At 58.7% G+C, this 14,391-nt stretch overlaps 1 protein-coding gene across 2 annotated transcripts in view; it reads left to right on the forward strand.

Moving 5' to 3' along the window:
• The window catches only part of PRKCA (protein kinase C alpha), a 292,804-nt gene that overhangs the window by 265,942 nt on the left and 12,471 nt on the right, over window positions 1-14,391 (forward strand). For both annotated transcript variants that reach the window (XM_052658580.1, XM_052658582.1), the window contains exon 14: window positions 10,134-10,214. In XM_052658580.1, coding sequence (XP_052514540.1) covers window positions 10,134-10,214 — 81 coding nt within the window. The remainder of the gene's footprint in view (window positions 1-10,133; window positions 10,215-14,391) is intronic.

Raw genomic sequence — 14,391 nt, forward strand, 5'->3', positions numbered from 1 at the left:
GCAGCTCGGAGCCCCTCCCCTCGGGCACGCTCCCCGCTAGGGCCCCGTGGAGGCGGGGCTGCCCGAGGGTCGGACACGGAAGCTGTTCCAAGTGGGCCGCTGCCAGGAGAGCTCAGAGCCGGAGGAGCCCGTGTTCCCCTGGGCGACGACAGACGGGCCGCGGGCGCTAGGGGCCGGATGGTTTCCCGTCCTGGGGCCTGCCTGTGGGGCTACTGAGAGCTGCCGGAAGTCTCCGCTGTTTATGAAATACGTCCGATTCTTCTCTCCCTCCCTCCACCTGGGCCGGCCTTCCCCTCCTGAAGCCTTAGCTCAGATGTCACCTGTGGGAGGTCGCCTTTCCCAGCCACCCTGGCCCAGGTGGCAAACCTCCTGCTCCCCCAGCCCCACCCCTGGCCCCTTTGGTGGCACACGTCACCCTCTGATGGACCACATCCCGTGCTCACGCATTTACTTATTTGTCTCCAACTGAGCTCCATGCGGCAGGACCCTTGGCTGCTGTTCTCTGAGGAGTCCCTACCCCTGCCTGGGAGACTGGAGCTGCCGTGGCCCACGGGACGGGTGTGGGGTGATCACGGGGAACAGAGCAGAGACAGTCGCCTCGCGGCTCCCCTCATCCATGACTGGGGACCCCCGAGGGTCTGAAGGTGGACGGGAAGTCAGCCCAGGAACCCAGATGGCCCAAGAGGCCAGAATACCCTCCTCCCTGGAGATGCCTCCTGGTTTCTGGGAAGAGGTCGCAGAGGGAGGGAGTGAAAAGAGGATCTGAAAGGCAAATGAACAAGGACCTCATCCGGTGCACACAGGCGGGCAGCCAGGCAGTAAGCTAGCGCCTGCCAGGCGGGAAGAAACGGGGAAGAGACACAAGCCAGTGCGGCGTGCAGCGGCTGCTCTGAGGTCGGGCTTGTGAGCGCAGGGCGCGTGGCCTCGGAGAAAGCCCTTGATTAAGGAAGAGAAGGATAAACCAGAAGGCGCTTCTTGCCATCAAAGGCCGATTTCCCTCCGTGGCGGGTCACGGTCCACCGACTCCAGCAGCCCGTGAAGCAGCTGCCTGCCTGCCTCCCTCCCGAGGTGGAGCGGCTAAAGAGCCCTGGCCAGGCACTTTGGAAGGGAGGGGGATCTTCCTTAAACTGCACACTTGTCTCAGGTCTTTAGAGGAGTGATGTTGCTTGTATTACCGCACATGTTCTATCGTCCGCCCGCGGTTCTTTGTCTCGTAGTTTTCCTGGCATCAGAGCTGAATGGGTTTACCAGTTCTCTGGAGCCTTGGGCCCCTCCTGTGATGTTGTCCCTGAGCCCCTTCCTGCTGCCCAGCTCCCTCCCCTCCCCCACGCTCCCCTCCCCCACGCTCCCTCCCCCTCTCTTCCTGCCCTCCCCTCCCCCTCCCCCTCCCTCTCCTCTCTCCCTCCCTCCCCTCTCCCTCGGCCTCCCCTCCCCCTCCCATGCTTCCTCCCCTCCCCCTCCCACGCTCCCCCAGAGAAGACATGCTCCCTGCAGATCAGCCACGCTGGATGGATGCCCTGCTGAGTGGAGACGCATTGACCTCCTTGACGTCAGTCTAATCTGCAAACTCGGTGCTGTTGGCCCTATTTTCCAGATGATGAACCAGAGGGGCAGAGGTCTGTTTATTTCCCCGTGGCCTCAAGTCCTCCGCCGGCCGACCTGGGCTCTGCACCGGGGCTCCTCAGTCCCCCCACAGCGGCCGCAGTCCCGGCCGGAGGCCACCTGGGGATGGACACCTGCTCCCATCCAGACCTGGCCGTGTCCTGCGAGCCTCCGTCCGGGCCCGGCCGTGTCCTCCGAGCTGGATGCGCTGACACATCCTGACTCTGGGACCCTGTGGCTGCGTCCCTTGGCCCTTCCGTTGAAGATTTGTTTAAGTCTTTTTAAAATGGGGCCAAGAGCACGGAATTCCTTTTCCCCTTTTATGCGGCAAATCTGCCCCGGGCCGTGGGGAGGAGCAGGCGGGCGTCTGGCCGCGCGCGGTGTTCCCGCTGCGGGGCCTGGACTGCACTCCTGAACCTGTCCCCTCCTTCGTTCTGACGACAGTCCTGGGGGTGAGAGGCACAGTGCCTGTTCTGCAGACAAAGAAAAGGCGAGCTGGCCTGTAGGGGCTTGCAGACCACAGGCGGCAGGGCAGGCTCCAGGGCGCCCTCCCCGAAGGGCTGCCTGTGTCCCTCACGCCTCAGTGTACTCTGAGGGTGCCGCACGCATCCGTAAGGACTCCCTGGACTGTGAAACTCTGAAAAAGCCTCTATTCTGGCTGATGAAGATCTTACTGGCACATAATGTGTTCCTAATGCCTAGTTCGTTCTGTCGCTGCACAAGTGATCGTCTTGTTCAGGCGCGCCAGGAGCAGTGTGAACTGCACCGTGCTCGGCAGAGGAGGCCTGAGATAATGAGGGGTTGGGGGTCCAACAGGGTCGCCGAGCAGTGAGTCGGGCCCCCCACCTGCCGCCCCGGGGGAGACCAGTGACCAGGCTGCTGTGGCTGAGCTCGAGAGCCCCTCATGAGGCCAAGGCTGACGGCCGTGCATTGATTCTGCACTGATTCGGCTCTGCTGTCTCGTAGCCCCACGCAGACAGGATGTCTCCGAGAAGGGAAGAGTTCTGTTTGATTTTGTGACTTTTTTTCATGGTCGTTGAGTCAGCCCTCGCTATAGTTCTGCTCTTTTAAGCACTCAGGGTGACGTCTGTAAAATGGGAATCGTCACAGTGCCGTTTTCAAAGCGCCACTTCGAGGACTAGGTTTTGCCCATAGTAAGCTTGGCCTCCAGGAAGGGCTTCGTACGGTTGTGTCTCTTATTTGGCGGTTGTTTCAGTGATCTGCTGCTGTGTAACCACCCCAAGACTTAAGGGCTTGAAACGACAACTGAGTCAGCACTGGGAGTCTTCGAGTCAGGACTCAGCAGGAACGTGCCGGCCGGCGCGGCCCGCCAGGCTCTGGAGGGTCCATGGGGGCCCTGGGCTCTGGCTCTTGGACAAGGCCCCCCGGGTCCTCTTATGTGTGGTCTGCCCTGCGTGAGATTTCTCCTCCTCCGGTGGCTTATTCAGAGCTTCAGAGGACCTCAATGAGGCCCCTTAAGCTGCACCTAGAACTCAGTTGCTGTGTCTTCCCCCCACGTTCTCTGGGTCAGAGCATGTTCACAGGCAGCTCTGTATCTAGGGGAGACGCGTAAGTGCTGGATCCTGGTAGAGGTGAGGCCTGTCCCCCTGCAGAGGCCGTCCAGGATCGTGGGGGGCGTCCCCTGCACAGCTGGCCTTGAGCTCCGTGTCGGAGAACCCTCAGCACGCTCCCTGAAGGGGGTAGGTCTCAAAGGCGCCCAGGACTCAGGCAGGAGGCCCCCGCTCTGGTTACCCAACTGGGATCAGCAAGTGTTTTCTGCTAAGAGCTAGAGAGAAAATGTTTTGGGTTTTGCCTTCATCTAAATTTTAGATTTCGCCAATTTGAGCAACTGTTCCTGCCAAAAGGCTCAAAGACTGATCATCTTTTTAACATTTTTCCATTTACATTTAAACAATTTAAAACCGTGCTCAGCTCCCAGGCTGCACACGGAGGGCTCGCTGGATTTGGGCTGCGTGCAGGCCGAGGTAGACCGTCCCCTCCCTTCCAGCGCCCTCCTCAGCCTCCTCAGTTGGAGTCCCTACAGCTCTGGGGTCCGCAGGGCCAGGAGGACCCTCCACCCGCTCTGAGAATCCCTCCCAGGGTGGAGCCCTGGGTCTTCCCCAGCTCCTCCATGTCCCTGCTTCTGAGCCCGCCAGGCCCTGGCTGCCCCCGTGGATATGGGAGATGCGTCCGGTGCACGGTGGCTTAGGTGGGGTTAAAACTCAGCCTCTGTCACTGTATCATATTCTCAGTGCATCTCGCTGTGAGGAGGTTCTTGAAAATTTCACGTTGGGAGAAGAGAAAGAGTCTGAAGGTGTCCCGTTCTTTTGACGCAACAGACAATGTGGAAGTCGGTTTGGCATGGGGCTGAGGAGGCTGCAGGGCCCAGGGCAGCTGGGATGGTGCTTCTCCAGCCCTGGTTGTTCCACGGTCAGCTTCCTGCCGTATCCCTTGACGAGCAAATGTTACAGAGGAGCTGGAGGGAGATTGGCCAAAGTCAGAGCTTAGAGCTTTACTACAGAGCCTTGGAATGGGGGTGCTTTCTCCCCGGGTAGCTGTGCTTGACGCCTCATCCGAGGACCGCTGACGGCCTGCTAGAGCACATTCCAGAACCAGCCACACCAGGTGTGTGGGCGCGGGGTCTTCCCACCAGATCAGAAGTCTGACGGTTTATTCAGAATTTTACGGGTGCCTCCTTCAGTGTCAGCACAGCCCCTGCGGAAGACAGTTCGGCAGTTTCTTACAAAGCTAAACATAGTTTTCGCCGTACGGTCCTGCCTTCTTGCTCCTAAGTGTTTACCCAGGCGAACTGAAAACGTGTGCCTGCACAACAGCCCGCAGACACGTGTTTACAGCAGCTTTAGTTGTAGCAACCAAACCCTGGGTGCTGGCGAGACGCCCTCCCGCAGGTGAGTGAGTAGATAAACTGGCACGTCTGGATGGTGGGATGTTATTCAGCGCTCAGGAGAGCAGCTCTCAAGGCCTGAAAAAGCCCGGGCGAGCCTCAGAACACACGACGAAGTGGCGGAAGCCAGCCTGAGGACACTGCTCAAGCTCGGCTCTCGCGTCCGGAAGAGGCGAAACTAGAAGACCGTGGAGAAGATGGGCCGTCGCCACGGTCGGCGCGGGCCGGGGCGCAGAGGGGTCTGAGGGCGCGGAGACTCGAGTACAGCCGTGGCACTCGCCACGGTGCGTTTTCAAAGCCCGGTGAGACGCACAGGCCGAGAGAGAGCCCTGGCGTAAACCCGGGGTCCCGGTAGAGGCCGGCTCGGGGGACAGCGAGGTGCGGATGCAGGTCCGTCGGCTGTAGCAAAGGAACCACGTGGTCCAGGTCGCGGAGGCCAAGGCCAGGCGTCCCGGGTGCAAGTCCCAGCCTTGCCCTGACCGGCTGCTCACCCGCTGGACTAGGCCGCCTGACCCGTCTGTCCCTCCTCCTTCATCTTTGAAACGGGCTGCTCCTACTGCCGGCGCCTCACGAGGGCTCCCCGTGCCGAAAGAGAGGAGGCCCCGGCCCTTGGTCAAAGTCCTGATTGTTGCTCCTCTCAACTGCGTCTGAAGCCGCACACGCTGCCCCGGATTCCACGAAGGCCCTTCCGTGTCGGCCCAGGGCGGGGGGGTGGTCCTGGAGCGACATCCTTCCAGCTGCTGCCGGCCTGTGGCCTCCTAAGAGACCAGGGCTGCCCCCTGCCCCTGCCCAGGGTTCTGAGCCCAGGCTGGCAGAAAGCCGTTCATACCCTGCTTACAAGACAGGCAACATCCCGATGCCCCCAAACACGTGGCTCGAGGGGCTATGGTAACGGTCACGATGACAGACAGCCGTGGAGCTGGTGACCGGGCCCCGGGGCCGCCTCTGCCTCCCGTGTGCCGCTGGGAGGCTGCCGGCTCCAGCCTTCCTGCGAGCCTGCCTCTCCTGTCGTGAGTTTCCTGCGACGGGAACCATGTCGCCAGGGCAGCCCCTCGTGGGGTCTGCAGGGCACCGGGCGTCTCCTGGGCTGGGCTGTGCTCCAAGTGCCAGAGACGGTGCATCCGTCTCCGTTGGGGACAGACCCAAGGCAGCCTCCCGCCCGCGCTGCAGTCCCTGAGCAACGGCCTTCGCCCAGAGCTGGCTTCCGGGGTGGGTGGGAGCAGGGGCACCGGACTGGATGGTGGGAGCCGGTAGGACTCAGACAGTCTGGACCAGCCCTGTCAGATGGAATAAAATGCAAGCCAGAGCTGCCTTGAGGCAGCCACGTGTCTGAAAAAAGAAAGAGGGGAAGTTAATTCTAATATATCTTATTGAACCCAGTATATCCAAAGTGAACAATTCTCCACGGGCTATTCTGCATTTGGGGATTTTGCACCCAGAGGTGCATCTCCGTCTCACTGCTGCTTCTCAGAGGCTCGGAGCCGCACGTGGCTGAGTAGCTGCTCAGTGGGGGCCAGTGCGGGTCTCCCCTAGGCCTGTGCTCCTAGGTGCTCGGCTCTTTCGCGGGCTCCGTCTCTAGCAGGTTCCCCTTTGCAGAGAGGTGGAGATGTTTGTTAATAGCAGCTCACTGGGGGAAAAGTCTGCATCTTGCTAAATGGGGGTGTGTGGCGCTGAGGTCACCGCCTCTCTGGCAACTCAGACCTTAGAGCCGTCTCATCCCATCCCGGGCAAAGCCGGCGTGATGGACTCTCAGGGTCCCCAGGAGGAAATGCTCCTGCTAACCCCTAAGGCTGTCCCGTTACTAACACCCGCAGGTGCTGTGGGGTTCAGAGTGGCCTTGGGCGCTCCGAGCAGGGCTGACCAAGGCCGTTGTCTCAGAGGACGCAGCGGGCTTTTCAGCACCAGTCAGGAGAGCTTAACTCTGTGGACATGGACCGCAAGGAGCAAGTCAGTACAAGAGTCAGAACAAACAGCATTGAAAGCTTCAAGCGGCCTTTAGGGTGTGTGGGTCATTCTGGCCAGAGTCAGAGTTCCGCACCCTGGACTTCTGACAATTACCTGAACTCGGGGGCACCTTCCAGCCCGCGAGCAGGCGGGCCTGGATGGTGAGATGCTTGGATGTGTATGGAAGTGGAGTCCGAGGTAAAGCTGGTTCCCTACCCAGGCCGCACTTCAGCCTCATGGGTCACACAGCAGTGTGGGGCCTCCGCATAGCCTGTGTTCAAAATAAACAAAAACTGAAATAGATAGACAGCAGTTTTCCTATACAGCTAAGAGAGCCATATTTAACATCCTATAATAACCTAAATGGAAAAGAATTTTTAAAAACATATATACGTGTGTGTGTGTCTCTGTGTGTGTGTGTGTGTAGTCTTCCCTGGTGGCTCAGATGGTTAAAAACCCGCCGTTTGATATCTGGGTCAGGAAGATCCCCGGAGGAAGGCATAGCAACTGACTCCAGTATTCTTGCCTGGAGAATCCCATGGACAGAGGAACCTGGTGGGCTACAGTCCACGGGGTCACAAAAGAGTCGGACACGACTGAGTGGCTTAGCACAAACACATGCATATATATGTGACAGAATCACTTTGCTTTATACCGGAAGCTAACACAATATTGTAAGTCAACTGCCCTTCTATTAAAAATTCTTAAAAACACTAAAATACTGATTAATGAGAACAGATTGAGGGCCTCTCTTTAATATAGTTACAAGAACAAATTTTACTCAAGGGCTTTTGAAATATAGTTACAACAACTGGAATGATGATTTTGAATTTTGTTAAACTAATCCTCAGAGCCCTTTGATTCATATTTTATTAATCCCAGTGTAGTGTGAGTGGTTCCGTGTATTTGAAAGCCATAAATTGTAGTTTTAAAACAAATGTGTCAATATTCAGAGCACAACTTATTATCTGTTTGGTTTCGGGCAAGTTTCATAAGCGTTGTGCATCTCGGTTCTGTCCCCTGAAGTCTGAGAATAGCAGTCGTTGCTGGCTCCCTGGGCCACACTCGGTGTGCAGTGTGACACGCTAGGAGCTGGGCGAGCGAGCCCTCCTCTCCCAGACAGCATCTGTGGCCGTCTGCTCGCTCAGGTCAGGCCGTCGGGGACTGGCAGGACTCCAGCATTCCATGTCATTAGGGAATAAACTAGGGACACGTTTTTGGTAGGGTTTTTTGTGCTTTTCATGTTTGTGCTGTCTGAGGTTTCAGACAAGAACAGTCTCCAAGGGAAACTAAGGGCTCTCTGCAGGTCCCTCTGGCTCCCCTTGTCTTGCCGAGGAAACGAGCTCTGAGGCTACCACATCCGAACATGCGCCCCGTTCCCACCCACACGGAGCCAGGAACACATCCTCCTCACGCCCCAGCGAGAAATAGTAACTCGTTAAAAGAGCGGGGTGGACAGACATACAGGAAATTAGCTGATGTCCCAGGACATTGCTTAGACATAGGGGAAACATAGCCTAGGGTATGCCAGGGTCCCCTAGGACGCCCCAGAGTTCCCTAGGGCATCCCAGGGTCCTGTAGGGCATCCCAGGGTCCTCTAGGGCATCCCAGAGTCCTCTAGGGCATCCCAGAGTCCTGTAGGGCATCCCAGAGTCCTCTAGGGCATCCCAGGGTCCTGTAGGGCATCCCAGAGTCCTCTAGGGCCTCCCAGGGTCCTCTAAGGCGCCCCAGGGTCCCCTAGGGCATCCCAGGGTCCTCTAGGGCATCCCAGAGTCCTCTAGGGCATCCCAGAGTCCTGTAGGGCATCCCAGAGTCCTCTAGGGTGCCCCAGGGTCCTGTAGGGCATCCCAGAGTCCTCTAGGGCGCCCCAGGGTCCTGTAGGGCATCCCAGGGTCCTGTAGGGCATCCCAGAGTCCTGTAGGGCATCCCAGGGTCCTCTAAGGCATCCCAGAGTCCTGTAGGGCATCCCAGGGTCCTCTAGGGCCTCCCAGGGTCCTGTAGGGCATCCCAGGGTCCTCTAGGGCATCCCAGAGTCCTGTAGGGCATCCCAGAGTCCTCTAGGGCATCCCAGAGTCCTGTAGGGCATCCCAGAGTCCTGTAGGGCATCCCAGAGTCCTCTAGGGCATCCCAGAGTCCTGTAGGGCATCCCAGGGTCCTCTAAGGCACCCCAGGGTCCTCTAAGGCGCCCCAGGGTCCCCTAGGGCATCCCAGGGTCCTCTAGGGCGCCCCAGGGTCCTCTAGGGCCTCCCAGGGTCCTGTAAGGCGCCCCAGGGTCCTCTAGGGCCTCCCAGGGTCCTGTAAGGCGCCCCAGGGTCCTCTAGGGCATCCCAGAGTCCTCTAGGGCATCCCAGGGTCCTGTAAGGCGCCCCAGGGTCCTCTAGGGCATCCCAGGGTCCTCTAAGGCACCCCAGGGTCCTCTAAGGCGCCCCAGGGTCCCCTAGGGCATCCCAGGGTCCTCTAGGGCGCCCCAGGGTCCTCTAGGGCCTCCCAGGGTCCTGTAAGGCGCCCCAGGGTCCTCTAGGGCCTCCCAGGGTCCTGTAAGGCGCCCCAGGGTCCTCTAGGGCATCCCAGAGTCCTCTAGGGCATCCCAGGGTCCTGTAAGGCGCCCCAGGGTCCTCTAGGGCATCCCAGGGTCCTCTAGGGCGCCCCAGGGTCCTCTAGGGCGCCCCAGGGTCCTCTAGGGCCTCCCAGGGTCCAGTTTGTCTGCAGAGCTGCAGGTGGTTGTACTGAGCACCTGTCGGAACCCTCCACCCAAGTCCTGGGGCGCCAGCACGGTCAGCAACGTGTGTGCTCAGGCCCACAGCCTACCTGCGAGGCAGTGTCTCTTAGAAATCCGAGTCAGTACTACCCCCTTTCCCAGGGTGGGGTAGGGGGCCTAGAGCGTGAGGGGGATGTGTTCCTGGCTCCGTGTGGGTGGGAACGGGGCGCATGTTCGGATGTGGTAGCCTCAGAGCTCGTTTCCTCGGCAAGACAAGGGGAGCCAGAGGGACCTGCAGAGAGCCCTTAGTTTCCCTTGGAGACTGTTCTTGTCTGAAACCTCAGACAGCACAGACATGAAAAGCCTGCACATCTGAGAGTCTCCAGGGGGTAGAGGGGCGAGCAGGGGACAAGGTCTCTGGGCCCATCACCAGCTGCAGCCGGTGGGTTCATTTTACTCAAGTATTTAAACCAGATCTAAGATGCCACGTGTCATGTTACACCCACAGACACATCTCTGAGGCACATGGGCCTTGCATACGTCTCACTTCTAACTGAAGGACACTTTGTAACTAACCCTCAGACCTTGTAGCCAGGGAACAACGTTAGCAACAATCCTCTAACATCATCCAATCTCAAGACTGTAGTTTAGTTTTACTAACTTCTTTTTACAGTTGGTTTGAATCAAGATTCAGACAAGGTCCAGCTTGTACGTTTGCCCTTATCTCTCCCTGGGCAATTCATTGTACTTTCATAGAAGTCAGCGAGGCCGAACCTCCAGTTGAGAAAAGGAAGACTAGGCTCCTCTGCCCGTTTGACCCAGGTCAGATCACCAAGGGCACCGCTGCCCGAGTGCCTCTTTCTATAATCCCTGGTGGCGACAAGCATCGTCGCCACCTCGTGTGGAGAACAGAGTGTAAACGCCTGCACGCTTGCCTTCCCTGTTCGCTCACTGAATGCAGGTGATGTGTTTGCCTTCTCACAGATAATCGCCTATCAGCCGTATGGGAAGTCCGTGGACTGGTGGGCCTATGGCGTCCTGTTGTACGAGATGTTGGCCGGGCAGGTGAGTTTCGCGTTTTCACGTTCATGTGCGGCCGCGTGGCGTGACAGCTGCAGGTCTGTCAGGCCAAGGTCGTGGGACGCGGCCGATTCCGGTCGTACTTCCCTGATCCTGGTGAGAGCGGGGGAACTGGTGCCAAGCTCATCTTCTGATCGTAAAAGCCCTGTTGGCGGGGTGCAGACGGCGCACCTTTCTCGTCACCCACTGAAGCCCCCGCGCGGTGCAGACGGCAGTCGCCTGCTGTGCTTCCGTGTCTCAGCCGGGGCCGGGGTGAGGTACATGGTTCTCCAGAAAGCACCAGCTGCTGCATGTGCGGAGACAGTCATCGTCAAAGGAAGATGTTAGTTAAACCCAAAGAGGTGTTTCAATAGCTTCTCCGTCTGCCCTTCTCTCTCCCTGGGCAATTCATTGTACTTTTCATAGAAGTCAGCGAGGCCGAACCTCCAGTTGAGAAAAGGAAGACTAGGCTCCTCTTGCCCGTGTGACCCAGGTCAGATCACCAAGGGCACTGCTGCACGAGTCCCTCTTTCTAAGGTGTGGCTTCCTGTCCATGTCACTAGGCTCAGGACACGAGCCGCCATTGGCAGACAACCCCCCCAAACCTCAGTGGGTTAGCAGCAACAGGGGCACGTCCGTCTCGGGGGCTCGGGGCAGGCCTGTGGGTGGGGAGCTCAGCCCGTGGTCATCCACGGACCACGCTGCTCCCGGCTGTGGCTCCGCCGTCTAGGGCCTCAGGTTCCACCGCGGCCTCCTCCTTACCCAGCTGGCCGGTGGAGAGAGGGGGACAGAGTGTTGAGGGGCCTGGAGCCCACATGCATCCCTCCTGCCTGTGCTGTGCTGGCCACGGGCCCCCGAGAGGCAGAGGGCCGGCCACGCGCTCGGCGTGGGGCTGCGGGGCTGGGGAGCCCCAGGCACGTCTCAGCCATTTCTGCCAATGATCCTGTCCCGGGCAGCTTCCAGTGACCTCTCAGCCTTCCAGGGGCTTCCCTGGTGGCTCAGCTGGTAAAGAATCCCTCCTGGGTTCGATCCCTGGGTTGGGAAGATCCCCTGGAGAAGGGAAAGCCTTCCCACCCAGTAGTCTGGCCTGGAGAGTTCCATGGACTCTGTAGTCCACAGGGTCACAAAGAGTCAGACACGACTGAACGATTTTCTCTCTCCCGTCAGCCTCCAAGTGTGCCGAGGAGTTTGCCCTCCGTAGCTAAGAGCCTTCGTAGGAGAAAATGTAAATAAATACCCCCAAAGAAGTCTCTGAATCTTTGTTCTTGGGAAAGAGTCACCCTTTCTGACAAGTCACCTCCATCAACTCACTTATTATCCCTTCAGTGCGGATGTATTAAATGTGCCTGGTGAGGGTTCTGAGCAGCACACAGACCTGACCTTCAGGAAGCCTGCAGTCTAGAGAGAGACCGTAGATGAGGAGCGTTTGCCGCTCAGCGTTGGCAGGGACTGGCTCCCGGACCCCACAGACCGTCGGGTTCCTGGGGTGACTGGCTCCCCGACCCCACAGACAGCCGGTTCCTGGGGGGACTGGCTCCCCAAGCCCGCAGACAGCTGGTTCCTGGGGGGGACTGGCTCCCGGACCCCGCAGACCGCTGGGTTCCTGGGGTGACTGGCTCCCCGACCCCGCAGACAGCCGGTTCCTGGGGTGACTGGCTCCCCGACCCCACAGACAGCCGGTTCCTAGGGGGACTGGCTCCCCGACCCTGCAGACAGCCGGTTCCTAGGGGGACTGGCTCCCCAAGCCCGCAGACAGCCGGTTCCTGGGGTGACTGGCTCCCCGACCCCGCAGATTGCCGGTTCCTGGGAGGACTGGCTCCCCGACCCCGCAGATGGCCAGTTCCTGGGGGGACTGGCTCCCCGACCCCGCAGATAGCCGCGTTCCTGGGGTGACTGGCTCCCCGACCCTGCAGACAGCCGGTTCCTGGGGGGACTGGCTCCCCAAGCCCGCAGACAGCTGGTTCCTAGGGGGACTGGCTCCCCGACCCCGCAGACAGCTGGTTCCTGGGGTGACTGGCTCCCCGACCCCGCAGATTGCCGGTTCCTGGGAGGACTGGCTCCCCGAACCCGCAGATCACCGGTTCCTGGGGGGACTGGCTCCCCAACCCCGCACACCGCCGGGTCCTGGGGGGACTGGCTCCCCGACCCCGCAGACTGCTGGGTTCCTGGGGTGACTGGGGGTGACTGGCTCCCCGACCCCGCAGACCTCCGGGTCCTGGAGGCCCGAGTGCTGGAGTAGACGGTGCAGTGTCTGCGCAAGCTGGGTGTGTCCTGTGTTACTCAGTGCACCCGACACGGTGCACTGTGTACGTGGTTGTAAATACGGTATCAACGGTCTGTGTTTGCTGAAAACCAGTGCACTGTAAGTGCTGCGTATGTAGCTGTAAATACGGCATCAGTGCTCTTTAAGTGTTTGCTGGTGTGTGGCAAATCCAAGTTTCCCTTTTCCTGTATTCATGTATTTTTGGCCATCCTGCATGGCTTGTGGGATATTAGTGTCCCAGCAGGGATCAGACCCGGGTGCTGGCGGTGAAGGCAGGTCCTAGCCACGGGATGGCCGGGGAATCCTGGGTTTTGCTTTTTAAAATGTTTTGGACTTTTGTTTCACTTTCGACCTACGGTTGGTTGACTGTACTAGCAATAAACTCAGAAGAAGGGTAGCAAACCAGGAGAGGAACATACAGGCTTGGAGGAGGGAAGTCTGGAACGTCAGCTAGGGTGGCCAGGGAGGACCTAATGGAGAAGATGAAGTTAGGACTGCAAGGAAGGGAGGGGTGTCCACGAGCATTCCAGGCTGGGCAACAGCAAGCAGAGGCCCTGGGGCGCAGGTGTTCGGCGATGCTGGAGAGACACCAGGACGCCGCGCAGGTGGCTGGAGTGGAGTGAGGAGGACCCTAGGGCAGAGCGGGGAGGGCGCCTGGCCCAGGGCCTGGGGGTCAGGCGACCGCTGGCTTCCCGCTGGGCTGGGAGACCCCACCCCCCGCCCGGGGCCTCTCCTGCTTTGATTGCGCCGTACATCTCAGAGACACTAAAACAGTCTTTTAAGTATTAAGAAATAAGAGGTTCTACCTATATTGGGTCATTATTTCTCAGTGATGTTAACACTTGGTATTAAGAAAGGGGCTTGTGTATTATTTATTTAGGTTTTCTCCCCTCAAGGAAACATTCTTTTTAAGATTAAATACCTCAGTTGGTAAACACAGAAAAGCCAGTTCCACAGCAGCATTGTCAGCGAGACAGCCGCTGGCAAAGCTCAAGTTTGCCTCCATCCAGCTAATTTCCGGAGAAGGCAGTGGCAACCCACTCTAGTACTCTTGCCTAGAGAATCCCAGGGACTGGGGAGCCTAGTGGGCTGCCGTCTATGGGGTCGCACAGAGTCGGACACAACTGAGCGACTTAGCAGCAGCAGCAGCTAGTTTCCCCTTTCAAACTTTGACAGTAAAACTGGCTGGATTGTAATCCCTGTGGGAGGCGTCTGTTCACGGAGCCACAGAAAGCTTAGTTCCCCTCCTTGATCCACGTGAACCACCGACTCAAGTCCAGACAGCAAGGCCGCTTTCCCTGACTCACACTTGCGTGTGGCAGCCGCGAGGCTGGGGGTGACACGTCGGGATCCGTTTCCACGGGTGCCCGTTACAGGAGAGACGGGCTGGTCATCGCTGGCCGGGGGAGACGGTCCCGCTCAGGCCTGTGGCCAGGTCGCCCCGCCACCCCCTCTGCCATCCTGTCCCCCCTCCATCCCCAGGCCTCCTGGGCGTCCTCCCCAGAGAGCTCCTCCTGGGCCAGCCCCCAAGGTCTCAGACTCGAAGGTTCCCACAGCCAGTGGCTTCTAACACTCAGACTCATGCCCGTGGAGTCGGCGACGCCGTCCAACCTTCTCACCCTCTGTCCCCTCCTTCTCCTGCCCTCAGTCCATCCCAGGCCTTACAGATAGCTGAGAAAAGAGAACGGAAAGGCAAAGGAGAAATGGAAAGATACACCCAACTGAATGCAGTTCCAAAGAATACCAAGGAGGGATAAGAAAGCCTGTGTGAGTGAATGATGCAAAGAAATAGAGGAAAACAATAGAATGGGAAAGACTAGAGATCTCTTCAAGAAAATCAGAGATACCCAGGGAACATTTCATGCAAAAATGGGCTCGATAAAGGACAGAGAGATGGTATGGACCTAAGAGAAGCAGAAG

This window comes from Budorcas taxicolor, chromosome 19 (genome assembly GCF_023091745.1).
Source record: "Budorcas taxicolor isolate Tak-1 chromosome 19, Takin1.1, whole genome shotgun sequence".
In the NCBI taxonomy this organism is placed as follows: domain Eukaryota; kingdom Metazoa; phylum Chordata; class Mammalia; order Artiodactyla; family Bovidae; genus Budorcas; species Budorcas taxicolor.